This window comes from Halichoeres trimaculatus, unplaced genomic scaffold, assembly GCF_033239565.1.
Source record: "Halichoeres trimaculatus isolate MK-OKI-2021-1 unplaced genomic scaffold, fHalTri1.1 fHalTri1_scaffold_15, whole genome shotgun sequence".
NCBI lineage: Eukaryota > Metazoa > Chordata > Actinopteri > Labriformes > Labridae > Halichoeres > Halichoeres trimaculatus.
The window spans coordinates 24568835-24583896 of NW_027437193.1; the positions used below are offsets into that span (position 1 = coordinate 24568835).

Genomic DNA, 15062 nt, shown 5'->3' on the forward strand with positions numbered 1-15062 from the left:
GTGGTGAAAGTGATTAAGAGCAAATGATATAAGATTTTTAAAATCACTCTTCATTTTATTAATTTTTTTGAAGGTTAAGGTGAGCCAGGCCTGTATGACTCCTTTAATAAGAGTAATACAATAGGGCATTAAGTATTTTAAATGTGCATGGAGAGCAGTGTGTATTGAGTCGTTCAGTGGATGAGGGTGAAATGCAAAGAAACATTACTTTGCATTACTTGGTCATTGACCTTCACTTTTACCTTTTTCTGACTTGTTATACATTTTGGGAGTTGATCTCAAACTTTACTCTGCAACCACAGCAGCAGAGCACTAAGCTCATAAAAAAGGTTTTTTACATCTCACTGAAGCTTATTTGAGTTCCAGAGGATGGCAAATGTTGTCCTTCATAACGCAGCTATGCTGGGCTTCATCCATACACTTTTTAAAGAATTGTAGAGATTTATTGTGAACATCCTTTTTAAGAAAATCTCCTTTTGGAAGTAGTGGTAGACATAACTGCAAATCATACTTTTGCAATTTTTGTTTTTATTTCAAATCACAAGGATAGCCAAGGCTTACTTTTGAAAAAAAATGAAATGCCTTTATTGTCTCAGCATGCATGTTGATTGTGAAACAAGCTGTATTGATTGACCTCCCTCAGTAAGGTTTGATCAATGCTCCCATCACCTCCTAAAACTCAGAAATGTTGTCAGTCAAATCCATTAGCGTCAAAAAACTTGATGCAAATCTTACCTATGGAAGTTGTGGCATTTTCCCCTGACAAATAGGTTCTTGTGTGGACAGTCTGGTGGCACAGTTTTGAACAGATAAAATCAAATAATGATATATTTTAAGACCACTGTGAATATGCTTCAAGTGATTTTAAACAATCATATTGTATCAGCCATCCACCCACTAACTGATCCAAGTATCCTGTGTCTGTTAGACTCAGAGCTCCATGAACTGGCTGAGAGCCTTCATGAGCGTTTCAGCCAGGCCCGCATTGGAAATGCGGCCGCAGGTTTAGGCTGCAGCCAGATTAAGAAGAGAGAGAATGGGGGTTTTCTTCTCTCTAAGAAGATTACCCAGGGAGGGGTGAGATGGCAGTCAGAGTGTTTAAGAAAAAAAGGACAAGAAGAAAATAGAAGATGAAGTGGAACTAAAGGAGGGTGGCCCAGGATACACAGTTTAGCCACCTGTTGTCTGCCTCTCGAAATCACTGCAGTTTTGTTTTCATGTCTCAGTTTGATCCATCTTCAGTCTTTTTCTTCTGATTCCTTTTTTAAACTCACTGAGATAAAAGTTTTTAAATGCTCTTGAGAAAAAGTTAAGGATCAGTTATTGTTTTCAGAGTTTTGATACCTTGTACCACTGTATCTATGTTGAACGTCTTTGCACTTGATGTTTCTGCCCTCTACTTGCGTGTACATGTGCAGCCTTGAGCCTGATTGTACTCTTGCCGCCCCTGCTGCTGGTTTCCAGGAGGGCTTTGATGTGTATCTGAGCAATGCACTATTAGAGGGATTTCCCCGGGCCTGACAGCTTCGAGAATATGCTGCGAAATGGCGATGCCAGTGGGCTAAAAGAATGCTGGAAACAGGATTAGGATCATATTCTGGCAGACCCTGTCACCTCCTCAATGGGCCGAGCTCTCTAACGCTGGCACTTTTCATTCTCGCCATGGTTAAAACCTTTAAGAGAACCATGGAGAGGAGGGAGAAAAGCACTGATTGAATGGTACGCTGTGATTTTGTGTGGCGGTCTTGCTCAAGGGGGCCTGCGAGTGAGAAAGAAAGAGAGCTAGTGGGTCTTACCTGCCCCTTTGGGTCTGTTACAAATAAAAAAAAACAAATTTTCTTCTGTTTTAACATTTTACAAATATAATCTCTTAGATAGGCAGACATATTTTGGATGCATGAGTTTGATCAGATCTAGTAGTTTTACTGCAGCATACTGAAAGCTCTTTGTGATTGTTTTTACACAAAAAAAAAAGTTAAATGTAATGTAATTTATTTTCTACTCTGTTTCAAAGTCATAGACCTTTTTTGATGGTTCATGTCAAACAGTCCCAATAAAATCAATTAGACTCATACTTGTAACCTGATAAAACATAGAAAGGTTGGTGAGGGTAAATTATGGTACATTCATCGAGTGTAAATATTTAAATTTCTAAATATGACAAAAATACTTCGCAGGTATATGATTAAAGCTAAATTTTTGAAGGTAAGAAAACTGCAACACTAAAAAGATCTGGAGTTATGACATAAGTTTAGCATATGAAATTATGTTTCTGTAAATACTTTTAAGTCTGTTTGAAGTTTAGAAAACTACGAATCAAACTTGATTCAAGTCACAAAGTATTAGGTTCATCTGTCACATTTTTAGCTCATATCTCCCTCTCAAATACTCTCATGTCATGACTTGCTGAAAGGAAAGTGGATGAAGATCTGTGTGCACCTATAAATAGAAGATTACGGCAGTATATTGTTGAATATACAGCCCTGAGTGTTAGAGATGGAAGCACCTGATCCAGCATCAAGGGCTCAACACACTTGACCCTGCAGCACTACAATCTAGCAATCCCTGTTCAACCCCCGGGCCGTGTGTGTGTGTGTGTGTGTGTGTGTGTGTGTGTGTGTGTGTGTGTGTGTGTGTGTGTGTGTGTGTGTGTGTGTGTGTGTGTGTGTGTGTGTGTGTGTGTGTGTGTGTGTGTGTACATAGATGCTTGGGGGGATGGGTGTTTAGAAAAGAGAGAACATTTGGAACAAGAGTCGTGTGTTACATTCAGCGCTGCAGAGCCCCATGGGAGGAAACTGTGCTGTGTAGCTGGATAGATTCATCCGCTGGATAACAAGGACATTTACTCCTGCTGCATATCTGCACCACCATCTGATCAGTCACACAATCAGGGTGCCCTTGGCTGAGGACACACACGCACCAAGATGTACATGGTGTAATGAAACACAACAAGGTGAGGGTGAGGTGTTACGCTCACATTAAGGCTGCTAATCTGGCGAGATCATCTCCCGATTTTCAGATGGTGGTCATTCATAACAGTGTTGAAGCTGCTAAATTTATCGGCTGAGGTGTGTTTGTTATTTACACACACACACAGACTTAACACACACACACACACTGAGGGGACAATAAATGTTGAGGCGTATTAAATTAATGGTGCACCAGTGTCATGATGTATGGATGTGTAGGTGTAAAGTTTGCTGTGGGAAGAGTAAGGGCACATTCAAGAGGAGGTGGCAGAGATGCTCAGCTGCCCTGCATGTGTGTGTGTGTGTGTGCGTGTGTGAGTAGGAGCAGGGTTGGGGGTGTGGGGGGTCCGTGCGTTTTGACAAACCATCCTGTTAAAGATATAATAGCAGCATAATCACCGCCCCGGGCCGTCATTCTTCAGGATAATGGCCTGCTTATTCATTGGGGATGGCTTATGTCTCTGCTCATTTTTTTATTTTTCGGATTCTTTTCAGGTTACGTTGTTCTCCTCTGTGTCAAACACACACACACTCTTTGTCCCCTGCAAATTCACATACCATCAATTTATTTGTTATTTATTGCTCCCTCATTTTGACCCTTGTCCACATTCTTCCAAACCCCCAATGTTATTTTTTCTGTCTCTTTCTCCTCTTTCACCTTTCATATTTATTCCAAAGCAATGTGACCTTAATGAAGTCATTTTTTTCTTTTTTAGCTTTGATTTGCAGTTCAATTTTACATTTTTTTAAACCAGGATTTTAATTCAGCTCCGTTTCCTTTGTTTCATTGTTTTGCACTTCATTATGAGTGTTTAATCTCATGCACGATAGTTTAATTGACAGTACAAGAAATACCTCAATTGCTAGCAATGTGTTGTAATTTCAAATGTTTTTTAATCAGGACTGTTCTGCAGATTTGTGGTTTGTATTTCCTAACTGGGTGAGGAAAACAGAAAGGGATATCACAGAAAGAAAAGTCACTGTTGTAAAGATCTCCAAGCACTGTCTTTATTTGTGATTATTTTACAACAACACTAGTTCAAGTCTACATTGTTAGGGAGAAAACAACACTGCTGATGGTCCACTCACCCTCTCCTCCCCCCTCCCCGTCATCATTCATCAATCTTTCACTGGACCGAGTCGTCTGACAGAGACAGTGAGGGGAAGAGCGTAAAGATAACAGCAACAACAGAACTCAAACAGAGTCAAGACAGCAGGACACAGAGGACCGGGCTCAGATATTACTCAAAATCTCTTCACTTTCATTGATTTATCTGTCTAGGCTGCAGAAATACAGTAGGTGGCTCTTCTTCCAGGAGTCCAAATCCATTCATTTGCGTGTTTTATACAGTTTCACAAAATAACATGGAGACATTCAAACTATTAATTGAACCCAGGATCATTACAGAGAAACTGAGGAGGGCAGCCAGTGAGCTCAGCAAATACAATCTTACAATCCAAACGCTAAAGGAATTTTATACAACATAATAGGGAATTTACAATAACCTTACAAGTAAACATTAATAGATAGACTTTTTGTATTTTACATAACTAAAATAATGTGCATTTTTTTCATATGAAGACATCAGCTCCCAGATCACATGAACAGAGGACACATGAGCAGACCTGTGATCCTCCTCAAGTGCTATCAGTCAGCTGCAGTTTGTAAAGATGAGCGTTTCCCTCAAGAGGATATCAAAACCAGGAAATAAGGGACATTAAGACATTTATAGAGGAGTTATTGGCGCTCAAATTCAAGGGAAATTGTTTGACTCGGTGGAAAGTGATTCCAACAGTTTCATCCTAATTGAGTGTTTAAGTGCACAGACCTTTTGGATGTCTAAATGTGGTCTTAAATGGTATTCATGTTCATAATTGCATTTGCCCCGGCTCCCTCAGCCCGGGGCAAAATGTAATTAAAAGCTTTCAGAATTTACTTACTGAAATCATTTCTCATTATCAAGCCAGCCTTTTGTACAAAGCGGCATAATACTGGCCATTAAACTGGTAAATTAGTCACTTTTAATTACGCGGTTGAGGACAACATGGCATGAAGTTTATTTCTATTCCTGTGCTGCTGTGTAGTATCTGCTATGTACATAACTGCTGCTTCATTGAAATGATGATGATCCCGTGACAGAGAGCTTGTATTTTTTCCTGATGGATGAGCCTCATACCTCAAAAAGTGCCCCATTTATCCACAATATTCTTGTAAACGTTATTTGTCTTTTGAAGTTAGTGCGTCCATCATCAGCTCTGTGAACACCTTCTTTTAAAAGTTGCTTTAGATGTTGAAAAGATCCAGCTGTTTTTTTTTTGTGAAGGAGGCAGTCAGGAATATGTTCACCGCCCTTTGCAAAGGATGTTTATTTCAGATGTTGTATGTATTAAAAATGTTTGATATGTTGAGGGTTCTTCATCTTTTACACCTCACCGTTTGATCTTCAGTTGCTGTGAAAGCTCAGAGGAGTCAAACAAGTGTGTGTCTGTTGGAGAGCAAACCACTACGGATCCTCTCCACGTTGTCATGTTTTATTGGAATACTCAGAAGTCGTCGTCCAATCTACTCTGGTAGAGCTCAATGCATGTTTCCTAGAGAGCTAAAGCAGTCACAGACACGCAGTGGGGTGAGATGATGTGTCTACAAACTTCCTCAAATCGTCCTTCATCTGGATCTCAGTTAGACATGGTGTCTAGTCCCAATGAGGCAGCGTGCTGTTTGGCCCTCAGACGCAGGTTCTCAATGCTGGTAGTCTTGTTGTTGTGGCTGCTCAGGCCGCCAGCAGCTGACGCCTGCAGCAGCGGGCTGTTCCACACCTGCTGAGCATGATGGGAAAGGGACTGGTAGTAGGACTGGCAGGGCAGTGAGCCGAGTGGTGCAGGGGGCATGTTGACATTCATTCCCAGGTAGGGGAGTGAAGATGGAGCGGCGAGGTCGAAGGCCGGGTAGTGTACTAGGTTATTGGTGGCGGCCATGTGCTGACGGAACTGCTCCTGCAGGCGGAAGAGGCTGAGGGGGGAAGAGGAGTACGAGTGGCTCTGAGAGAGGGGTGCACTGCCGGTCAGGCCGCCGCTGGAGGAGGAGGAGGGGGTCACTGAGGGCGAGACCAGGGGAGAGTCTGGGCACAAAGAGGAAAATATGTTACCCTACAACATATTCTCATTTGATTATTGTGACTGAAACAGTAGAAGTTAAAAGATGCCACAAAACATCCATAAAGAGGAAATGTGCTTCTAAGCTGCTCACAAATTGAGAAATGAAAGTAAGGCTGCTATAGGTAATGAAGGCAAAAATAAATGAGAAAAATAAAAATAATTTTAAAACTTATTAAAACTGTGCACAGTGGGAACACCTTTTACAAAAACGTGTAAACACTGTATAATGACATTTGTGTAGCATTAAAATGTTGAATTTGAATATAAACTTAAATGAAAGATATCCTCCCCATGTTTTCTTTTTAGTTTTTTTTTTTTCTGTTTTCATTGACCTTCATGGTGTTAAAAATTGTTCATTGCCTTATCTTATATTGTCATCTTTGGTTGAACTGTTAAGACTCAAGTTACAACTCTTATACCTACAGAGTCTGCAAATATACCTCTCTAAAACCAGTGAATAAAAAAGACATTAGAGGAAAAACACGCATTGCTAAAGAAAAATCATAGTTTTGACAAACTCAAAATGTTCTGTTGAATTTTTTATGGGTAACTGACTAGAAAACTTGTCAGTACCACATCTTGGTCTATATCCAAGGGTGATACTGATACTGTCAACTCTGAGAACAACTTTTCTCTCCTCCCAGTTTAAAGCTCTGAGTGAAAGGTGCTGTATGAATGGAGGTCCGTCTGATACCTGGTTTAGGACTCAGTCTCTTGCAGACTGGAGAGATGTCTCCTGGTGTCACCGCCCTCTCACACTTCATCTCCTCTCTCTGACATTTACTCTCCTCTTCCTTATCTGTGGCGTTATCCTCTGTTGCCGACTCGCTGCCGGAGTGTTCAGCAGATGTAACATTCAGCTCCATGTCCAGAGGTACAGAATGGACCACAGGACCTTCTATCTCCAGAGAGGAGGAGGAAGAGGAGGAGGATGAAGGAGGGAGCTGGGTGTCAGGGATGATGGTTGTGGAGGCAGGTGCATCCTCCTTCTCACTTGTTCCTCCTTCCCCTGATGCCTCCTTCTGTTTCTGGAGCTGCTCCTTTTGGAGGCTGCGCTGCTTCTTGCGGAACTTGGCTCTGCGGTTTTTGAACCAGACCTGGAGTCAGAATGAGATGAGGGAGAGTTAGAGAAGACGGAAATGTAAACAAAAGCAGAGGTAAATGAGCAGTGACTTCCACACAATCGACAGGAGTTATTTCACTCAGATAAAAATAATTATTAAAGCCCAGAGCCAATATTTTATACAAATCAGAAACCTAACGACAAATCTGTAAAATCTTTAGGATGCTTAAAAAGCACAAAAAGGGGATCGAGAGAATGTTTTTCTTCTTAATAGAGAAATTAAAGTTTTATGTCTTTAGATTAATAACCTAAATTTGCTGTTGTGTAGGTGCAAGTAGAAATTTGGCTGCGCAAATCAAGTATTCTTTCAATGAATAAATACATCTATATATATATATATATATATATATATATATATATATATATATATATGAGTTTTGTATAGTATAGTATACACACATAAGGATGTATCCGCAGCAGTGCCCTGCGTCATGTATCGTATTTGCGTACCTGCACGCGGGCCTCTGGCAGGTTGGTGCACATGGCCAGCCGCTCCCTCATCACCACATCCGGGTAGTGAGTTTTCTGGAAAGTCTTCTCGAGCGCTTCCAGCTGCTGCGCCGTGAAGGCGGTGCGGCTGCGGCGCTGCTTGCGGTGCTGAGAGCCGTACCGAGCCTCCAGGATGATGTCTTGAAATGCACAGCCGTTTGGAGGGGAAACACACAGGTATAGTTTATGTCACTGCGCATGAATCTGGTGTCACGACTTCCTGTACAATAATTTTAACTGTGTCTGTGTGAGCGTGCACTCAATTACCAGCGAGTCTCTCAGCCAGTGTGAGCGCGTGCACAGATGGTCGGTAATCGGGCGCGTGCTGCGCCTGTTGCGCGGCCTGCTGGTGTAGGTTGTACATGGCGCTGAGGGAGTTCATGGCGTGTAGAGAGTAGCCGTTCACCCCGTAGTGCTGCATGATGGGAGGTCACTACCTGCAGACCGAGGGAGAGGAAGGTGGTGGTCAGAGAGAAGAAGAGATGGCTTTGTTACTACAAGAGCACGTGCTGCTTTGAGACACAGAGTTAAAAATCAGTTTTTTATTAGAGAACTTGAATGATAATCTATTTATTGTATATCCACTGGTATTTACTGATGTCATAATCCATGTAGACCAAAACACGCACGAGCTGACAGGCATCAGGTCCTCGTGCTCAAGGGCCAATAGATTTAAATGTGCGCACTCAGACAAAAGTGTGATCCATTAACATCCAATTATCGCCCTGTTCAATCCATTAATTATACAAAAGACTTTTAATTGGGGTAATTATGACGCGTTCCCATAATGAACCGTGACGGATGCTGTCTGAATTTATTCACCGCGTTTCTGTGATCCAAGAAAAAGCCAAATCCCCTCAGAAAACGCGGCTTTCACTGATCAGGGCACAGATGAAAGGTGTTGGAAAATGAAATGAAGATAATTGAATGATGGTCTTGATTTTAACCTGCATGCAACTGGATGGCGGGATTCTTTTCAATAGGCTACGAGTATTAAACGATGGCTGACTCTTCTGAAAATAATTTTCCAATATTTATCGGGGGTCCTTTTATTTTTTTTTAAAAAAAGAAAAAATCACACAGGCCAGGATACGTTCAGCTTCTTATAAAAAGGGGAAACTTTTTTGGAAGCTCTTTTGCTTGGCCGTTAATTTCCAAACTCTTATTGCTTAGCTCTCCTTCAAATCGGAGATTTTCATAGATGAAACGCCGGAGGACACGATTAGATATGTATTAACGGGGAGGGAGGAGGCTGACAGGAGGGAATATCTCGGAGGCCCAAACAGTTATTATAACTATTACAACGAGACCACAGGGAGGAGATATAAATCTTTCTGCTTATGACAGGTACACTGTCCGGGGAACTGCTTACCTTTATGTGCCAGTTCTTTGAAAGCATTGCATTAAACTTATTTTGTCGTTCTAGTTGAAATCAATACTGTGTAATAATGGGGCATGTCTTATGCGTTTGCTATTAATTTCAAAGAAAGATATTTTTATGACTCTAAAAGTTATTTCCGTAATAGAGGTGATCCCTGCCCATCTGACACAAAATATCTGTGTAAATTTGACCCGATTTGTTCTTGATGGCCTACATTTATTACCTGATAAGGTGGATTTTGTTAAACCAGATAATCAAACTGCAATTTGATTTAATAAGAGTGGCACAATAATAATAATGATAATAATAATAATAATAATAATAATAATAATAATAATAATAATAATAATAATAATAATAATAATGATGATGATGATGATAATAATAATTTGTATAGGAGAAAAATGCATTTTTTTTCAAAAGGGCAGTTTCTTCTTGTTTCTTTGCTTCTTTGCTTTTGGTAGAGCCCACGTGTGCATGTGTTTGTGCGCATGTGTTTGTGCGCATGCACGTCTTCGTGTGTGTGTGCGCTGTGAGATGCCCGCAGTGCCCATTTCCAGCCTATTAAGTGTCCGCGGCGGCTGATGAATGTGATCAGAGGGCGGTGGGGAATAGTTTAATTCGCCGGGACAGAAGGTGCTTCGCTAAACATTTACTTTACTCCCCCAAGTATTTGAGTTGAATGGTCCCCCCACACCCCCTCCTCCTCCTCCCCGTCTCACCCCCCTCCCCTCGCCCTCTCTAGCGGCCTCTTATCCCATCGCCCCGGGGCAACGTTTTGGCTGAGATGTATGGCTTCTCCGCGGGTAAAAATATGCATGTTGATCCCCATTTGGCTCCCCGTCTAATGGAAGTGCAAATAGGTTTCGACTGCGAGGCCCTCCATTTATCATCACCGCTGACACGGACGGACGTACAGTGAGACCGGCTGGTTAGCTTTGAGTTGGAGTTCCCGCCTGAGCGTGTGCGCAAGTGTGAGCGCGTTCCCCATCCAGAAATATTACCCACTGCCTTATTTCCTCTTTGCTTCACCAAACAATTTAGGGTGATACAAACAAAACATATGGACAATTGATATTTTGAACACAGATTCGTGTATCTTAACACATGCAGCCCTGAAATTTGAAGCGACTTGGTTCCGTCTAAATGAAATCACGCCTCTGAACGTTTTGAACCTCCTCAGTGAGCAAAAACGCTTTCAGCCTCAAGTCTGACTTTCCCTGATTACTAGCTTTCCCCACCTTTTGTACACATGGTCTGGTTAGAGCCTGTATCCTCAGTCCCATATCAAATGCAGCACAATAGCTCATCACAGTGAGCCTGTCAGCGCAGTTATTGTCATTCATAAGCCCCTCCGTGCTCCAGGCTCTGGGCCCTCCTGGCTGCCCTGCTCAATGTTTCGATTATCAAACCGTCATTATGTAAATTGGCATGTACAGTGCAACTCTTTGATCCGGCTAAATGAGGAAAAATGTTATTTGCTAACAGCCCCCAGGGGCACGGGCCAATCTGACAATCTGCTCTTTGCTGTGTCACAGTGTAAACAGTCAGAGGCCGACCTGTGCGTCTACTCTCAGCTGTTAGGATTGTTCTTATGCAGAGGACAAATTGAAATAAAAATATCTGGTAGCCCATTTCATCCTCGGCCTTTTTAACTGTTGGTTAACAATCTGAGCCCATTGTTTGGGTAAATTATTCGCTATACTTTAAGTTATTTAGAAATAAAAATAAACACATAAAATGCTGAACACTTTAAAAAGTAAGTAATAATAACATTTCGACCCGATAATATTTACAAGTGGGCAACTAAAAGTCATTATTTCAAAATAGACTATTTAGTGAGGTTACTTTTTAGCCATGTGTGTCGAAGTGATGTTGAATTTGGGAATGTCACTTATGGGGGTTGTGCCGACAAAGAGGGATGCTTGTCAAAATTACCCCAAGCTTTTTTATTTTGTATGCAACTGTTTATTTAGTAAAAGCCAATAACTTTTTGATTTATAATAAAGTAGGCATATTTGTTTTTTTTAAATATTATTATTTATTTTGTTTTGGCTCTCACGCCACGTGTGACACTGTAAGAGTTTTAGATGAGCAAAAAAGTGAAATATAAAGCTGGCCAATAAGAATTATAAGTAAGCTTCCGAACACGATAATATCTTCCTCCTGATATGCTTATAAAGTCTTTTTTCTTCTTCTTTTTTTTACTAGCATATTAAATCTCATTATGATTAAAAGCGAAAAGTTAAATTTATTCAACAAGCATTTCTGTTTTCGGAACACCCAGATTTCCAAGACAATTTTTTTCTAAAGACACGGTTTATTGGGTAAACAGTGTTTTAAAATGATGCCAAAAAGTTTTTACCTCTTGACAGCTTGCTGTCTCCTCCGTCTCTTCTTCCTCAGACAGCACAGAGATCCGAGCTGCTGAACTTCTTCAGGTGTTTTCTGCTCCTCGTGAGTTAAAACAGTTTAATGCACACCTGTCCCCTTCTTTTGTCCGTCAGAGAGATCAGTGAGATGAACCGAGGCAAAGTCAAACTCATCCAGTCTGTTGCTCCACTTCAGGTCCGCTCGCGCTCCATCTGCTCTCCTCTCGTGCTGAGTCCTCCACGTCTCGCGCACGGGTGAGAATCCGCCATCTGCTGGAGCACGAGAGCCCGGCGGAGGGATTTTAAGGGGAGCTTCGCGGGGGTCATACTGTCTTTCTATTGGTTGCTCGGGCTGTCAGTCAAGGTAATAAGATAACTGTCTAGCGGTGGACTCTGGAGCTCTGACTTCTTGAGTTATTTTCAAATATGATCAATTTAATCGCATTATGTCCGCTTTCTCCCCTCGTGTCTGGTGACATATTTTTCCATACGAAGATGAAAAATAGTCGCCAAAAACGAGAACTGGTGTTTTTATTTTGGTAGGCTTTATTTTTTAAGAAAATGAAGATATTCACTTGCGTTGAAATACGATGTAAGCTTTAAAAGAATTAATTTGCTAAGTTTAAGGCGTACATCACACGAATGTATTCTGTAAATTTTAATGGTGAACTTTCAGTGGTAATTACGTTATATCATACATTCATGCAAGGGTAGAAAAGAAAAGTTTGAATAAATGTTGAAAATTAAACTCAATTAAATTTCAGATTTATTAACTATTGCCTCAATAGGTACTCAGAATTATGTGGTACATTTTGTGAATATGCGGTTTCGTTGTTTCTCCAAAAAAACACTTTTACCCAAAAATGCACTTTGAGCTTGAATCCATTCGCCTCTCCTCGGTATTTGTGAGGAAAAGGAACCAACCTTTAGTTTGTTTGCTTTTCGGCTTTCCCTTCATGCCACGGAGGAGAGAGAAAGAGGGAGAGACTTTGGCGAGATGGCTAATAGATGCCAGGGTGCTGCCTTTAGACTCTCTCCCGGCCTGGAAGGATTTGGGATGGGATAGGGAAGACAAGACGCCATCTCAGCCTCCAAAAACCCCTGTCTTAAAATGACTGCGGGTAAGAGGATTAGGGCAATAATGCCCTTCTCTTCTTGAAGGGTTTTTAGAGCAGATTTCTTCTCCCGGAGCAAAACCGTTTAGGTGGGGAATTAAGGGCAGCGCAAAGTAGCCTTTTAATGTAAAGCTTGCATATTTTGTGGGGAGATTCTTTGGAAAAGTGTTTGGCCTGTGACGCAGTTTTATCTCTGACCAGGTTTCTCACATTTAAACAGTAGACAAATGACTTCGTGGAAGAGAGAATATTAGTCCGTGCGCTTTAACGCACAATGACTCTCAATGTGCACAGTTTGTGGACCACCAGTGCGTCGCCTACATTCGTTTTAAAGTTATTATAAAGAGCTGTGTGTGTCAGGTTTTGTTTCTGTGTGTAAAACAGGAGTGAAAGACAGATGAGCACTGCAGGTGAGAGGCGCTTTTAACTTTGCAATAAATATATTTTTTTATTAAACACAAAACTTATCGTATTATCGTTCGTTAAAGAATCAATAAGCTGGTTATAAATGATTAATTCGTAATAGAAGGCTAAATGAATTCAATAACGATATGACAGCGCTGAGAAACATGTTAAATTTGTCTATTTTATCAAACATTGATCATTTTATTAAAAGAAAGAATTTATTATTATTATTATTATTATTATTATTATTATTATTATTATTATTATTATCATTATTATTATGTCTTCCCTGGTGCGTCATTCCCTCCTAATCTGTTCCTCATCCAACACCTCAAACTTTTCCACACGTTTTTCGACCCCCCTCCTTCTCTCTCCTGGAAAAACTCGTGCGCCTCTCTCTGGTTTCTGCTCCTATCACTCCTTTTTTCCCTGCGAGGTCTGAGAAAGAAAGAGGATTAACTTGTGAACCAATGGAAATAAGAACTTAAACGGGAGGTAAATCTGGCCACTGTCTCTTTGTGAGGACCGTCTCTAAAGCAATTAAAGCGAGAAAGAGTTTCTTCTCAGCGCCTCTCCACCTAAAGCTCCTTAGAGAGACTAGAGCTGTCCAGCGCGTCTGAGGGGCTTAAACGCCAAAAAACGGCTCCCCTTACCCCTGTACCCGGCCAGGCATGATGAATACAAGGTGCAGGAACAATGACCCCCACATGACAAACAACCAAACATTTAAAATGTTAATTTGGAAAAAAAAAAAAAAAAAGTCCCATCATCTCTTGAGGATATTTAACCTCCTGAAAGCTCCTCAAACGTCTGCTGTTGCTTTATTGATTTTCTGTCAGGTCAAACCCTTTTTGTCTTTTATTTAATTCCCACATAAGAAAACATACCTGGAGTGAATTTACTCCTCATGTCTCAGCCTGTATTTGTTATAAGCAAAACAACTAAAAAAGATCTTTAATGCTGTGATTTCTGCTCTCTAATAGCTAATTAATACTCTTAATGATGTTTCTGCAACTTCATGAATACATTAGGGCCACAATCCAGCAGGCCTCAGCCTCCCCGCCTCCATTCAAGGGTATTTCAGCATCTGTTCATCCCACGGCAATTAATCATTTTGATGTGTAGTTTAAAATCGACTCCTTGCAGGAGACCCTTTTTGACAAGAATAACAAAGCAATTTGCCAGGAGCCACCTCTTCGACACCTTATTAGCAGCGCTTTCACAGCGAGACCCGCTCATATTTATTTCTTTTTTTAAAAGAGGCTGTGTTAGATAAATGAATTTAAAAGGAAGGCGATAATTTTGCAGTTTATTGTCAGCACCACGCCTCTGAATCCTCCTGAAATCCCTTTTTATTGGTGACAAGATCTCAGGATCTCCTCAGAAAATCCCTCCTCTCAAAGTTTTCAACCTGTCAGTTTCCTCTAAAAAGCTGCATAATTCCCCTTCTTTTTTCTCTCCCTCTATCCCCTGCTCTCTTTCTTCTTGCCCTCTTTTCTCCCTTGTCTCAGTCTCTCCCTGTCTCATTTCTTCTCCTTGCCTCCTCTCCTCTCTCTCTTTCTTTCTCTCCTTTCTCGGTCTCTCTGGCCCGGATCCTTCTACACAAGGGGCCCCATTGTGTAGTCCTAATCCAGAGGCAACACAGCTTTAGGGACATGCAGGGATAAAAGGCCCATTAAGCCCACAACTTTATGGGGGCAAATCTCTCCCTAATCCTTCGCTTTATCTAAACAAAAGCCCCTCTGCCTTAATCCACCTATGTGTTGAAAAAAGTGAGGAAAAACTGGAGAGAGTGGCGGAGAAGAAGAGAATAAGAAAGAGGAGAATAGGACGCAAAAAAAAAATCACACTCACTGTAGGATTGAACTCTGCACAGATCATACAGGGAGGGTCAAAGTTTCTTGGAAGAGCAGAGTTTTACTGCTTTCTCCTGGAGGGGGGAGCTTTCATGTGTTAACTAACTTCTGCATGAAACACAAACCTTTCACTATAGAAGAAAACTGTAAAAAGGAAAAAGATTGATCTGTTACAAAAGAAATATTATTAGCTTGT

General features: G+C 41.1%; 1 protein-coding gene across 1 annotated transcript; it reads right to left on the bottom strand.

Annotated features, from left to right (window-relative positions):
* Positions 1 to 4018: 4018 nt before the first annotated feature.
* dmbx1a (diencephalon/mesencephalon homeobox 1a) lies at positions 4019 to 11750 on the bottom strand. Its single transcript, XM_074688923.1, has 5 exons — positions 11484 to 11750; positions 8005 to 8174; positions 7699 to 7877; positions 6820 to 7222; positions 4019 to 6088 (listed from the first exon to the last, which is right to left on the bottom strand). The coding sequence occupies exons 2-5, from the start codon at positions 8156 to 8158 to the stop codon at positions 5646 to 5648; spliced, it is 1179 nt and encodes a 392-aa protein (XP_074545024.1). The 5' UTR covers positions 8159 to 8174; positions 11484 to 11750; the 3' UTR covers positions 4019 to 5645.
* Between the last annotated feature and the right edge of the window lie 3312 nt (positions 11751 to 15062).

What these genes read in the sequence shown, in the direction of transcription:
- dmbx1a (XM_074688923.1), bottom strand. Translation starts at nt 8,158, where the DNA reads ATGCAGCACTACGGGGTGAACGGCTACTCTCTACACGCCATGAACTCC. An exon ending in ACTGGCTGAGAGACTCGCTG is followed by an intron (nt 7,878 to 8,004) that starts GTAATTGAGTGC and finishes GTGCATTTCAAG; the next exon opens with ACATCATCCTGGAGGCTCGG. An exon ending in TGCCAGAGGCCCGCGTGCAG is followed by an intron (nt 7,223 to 7,698) that starts GTACGCAAATAC and finishes TTCTGACTCCAG; the next exon opens with GTCTGGTTCAAAAACCGCAG.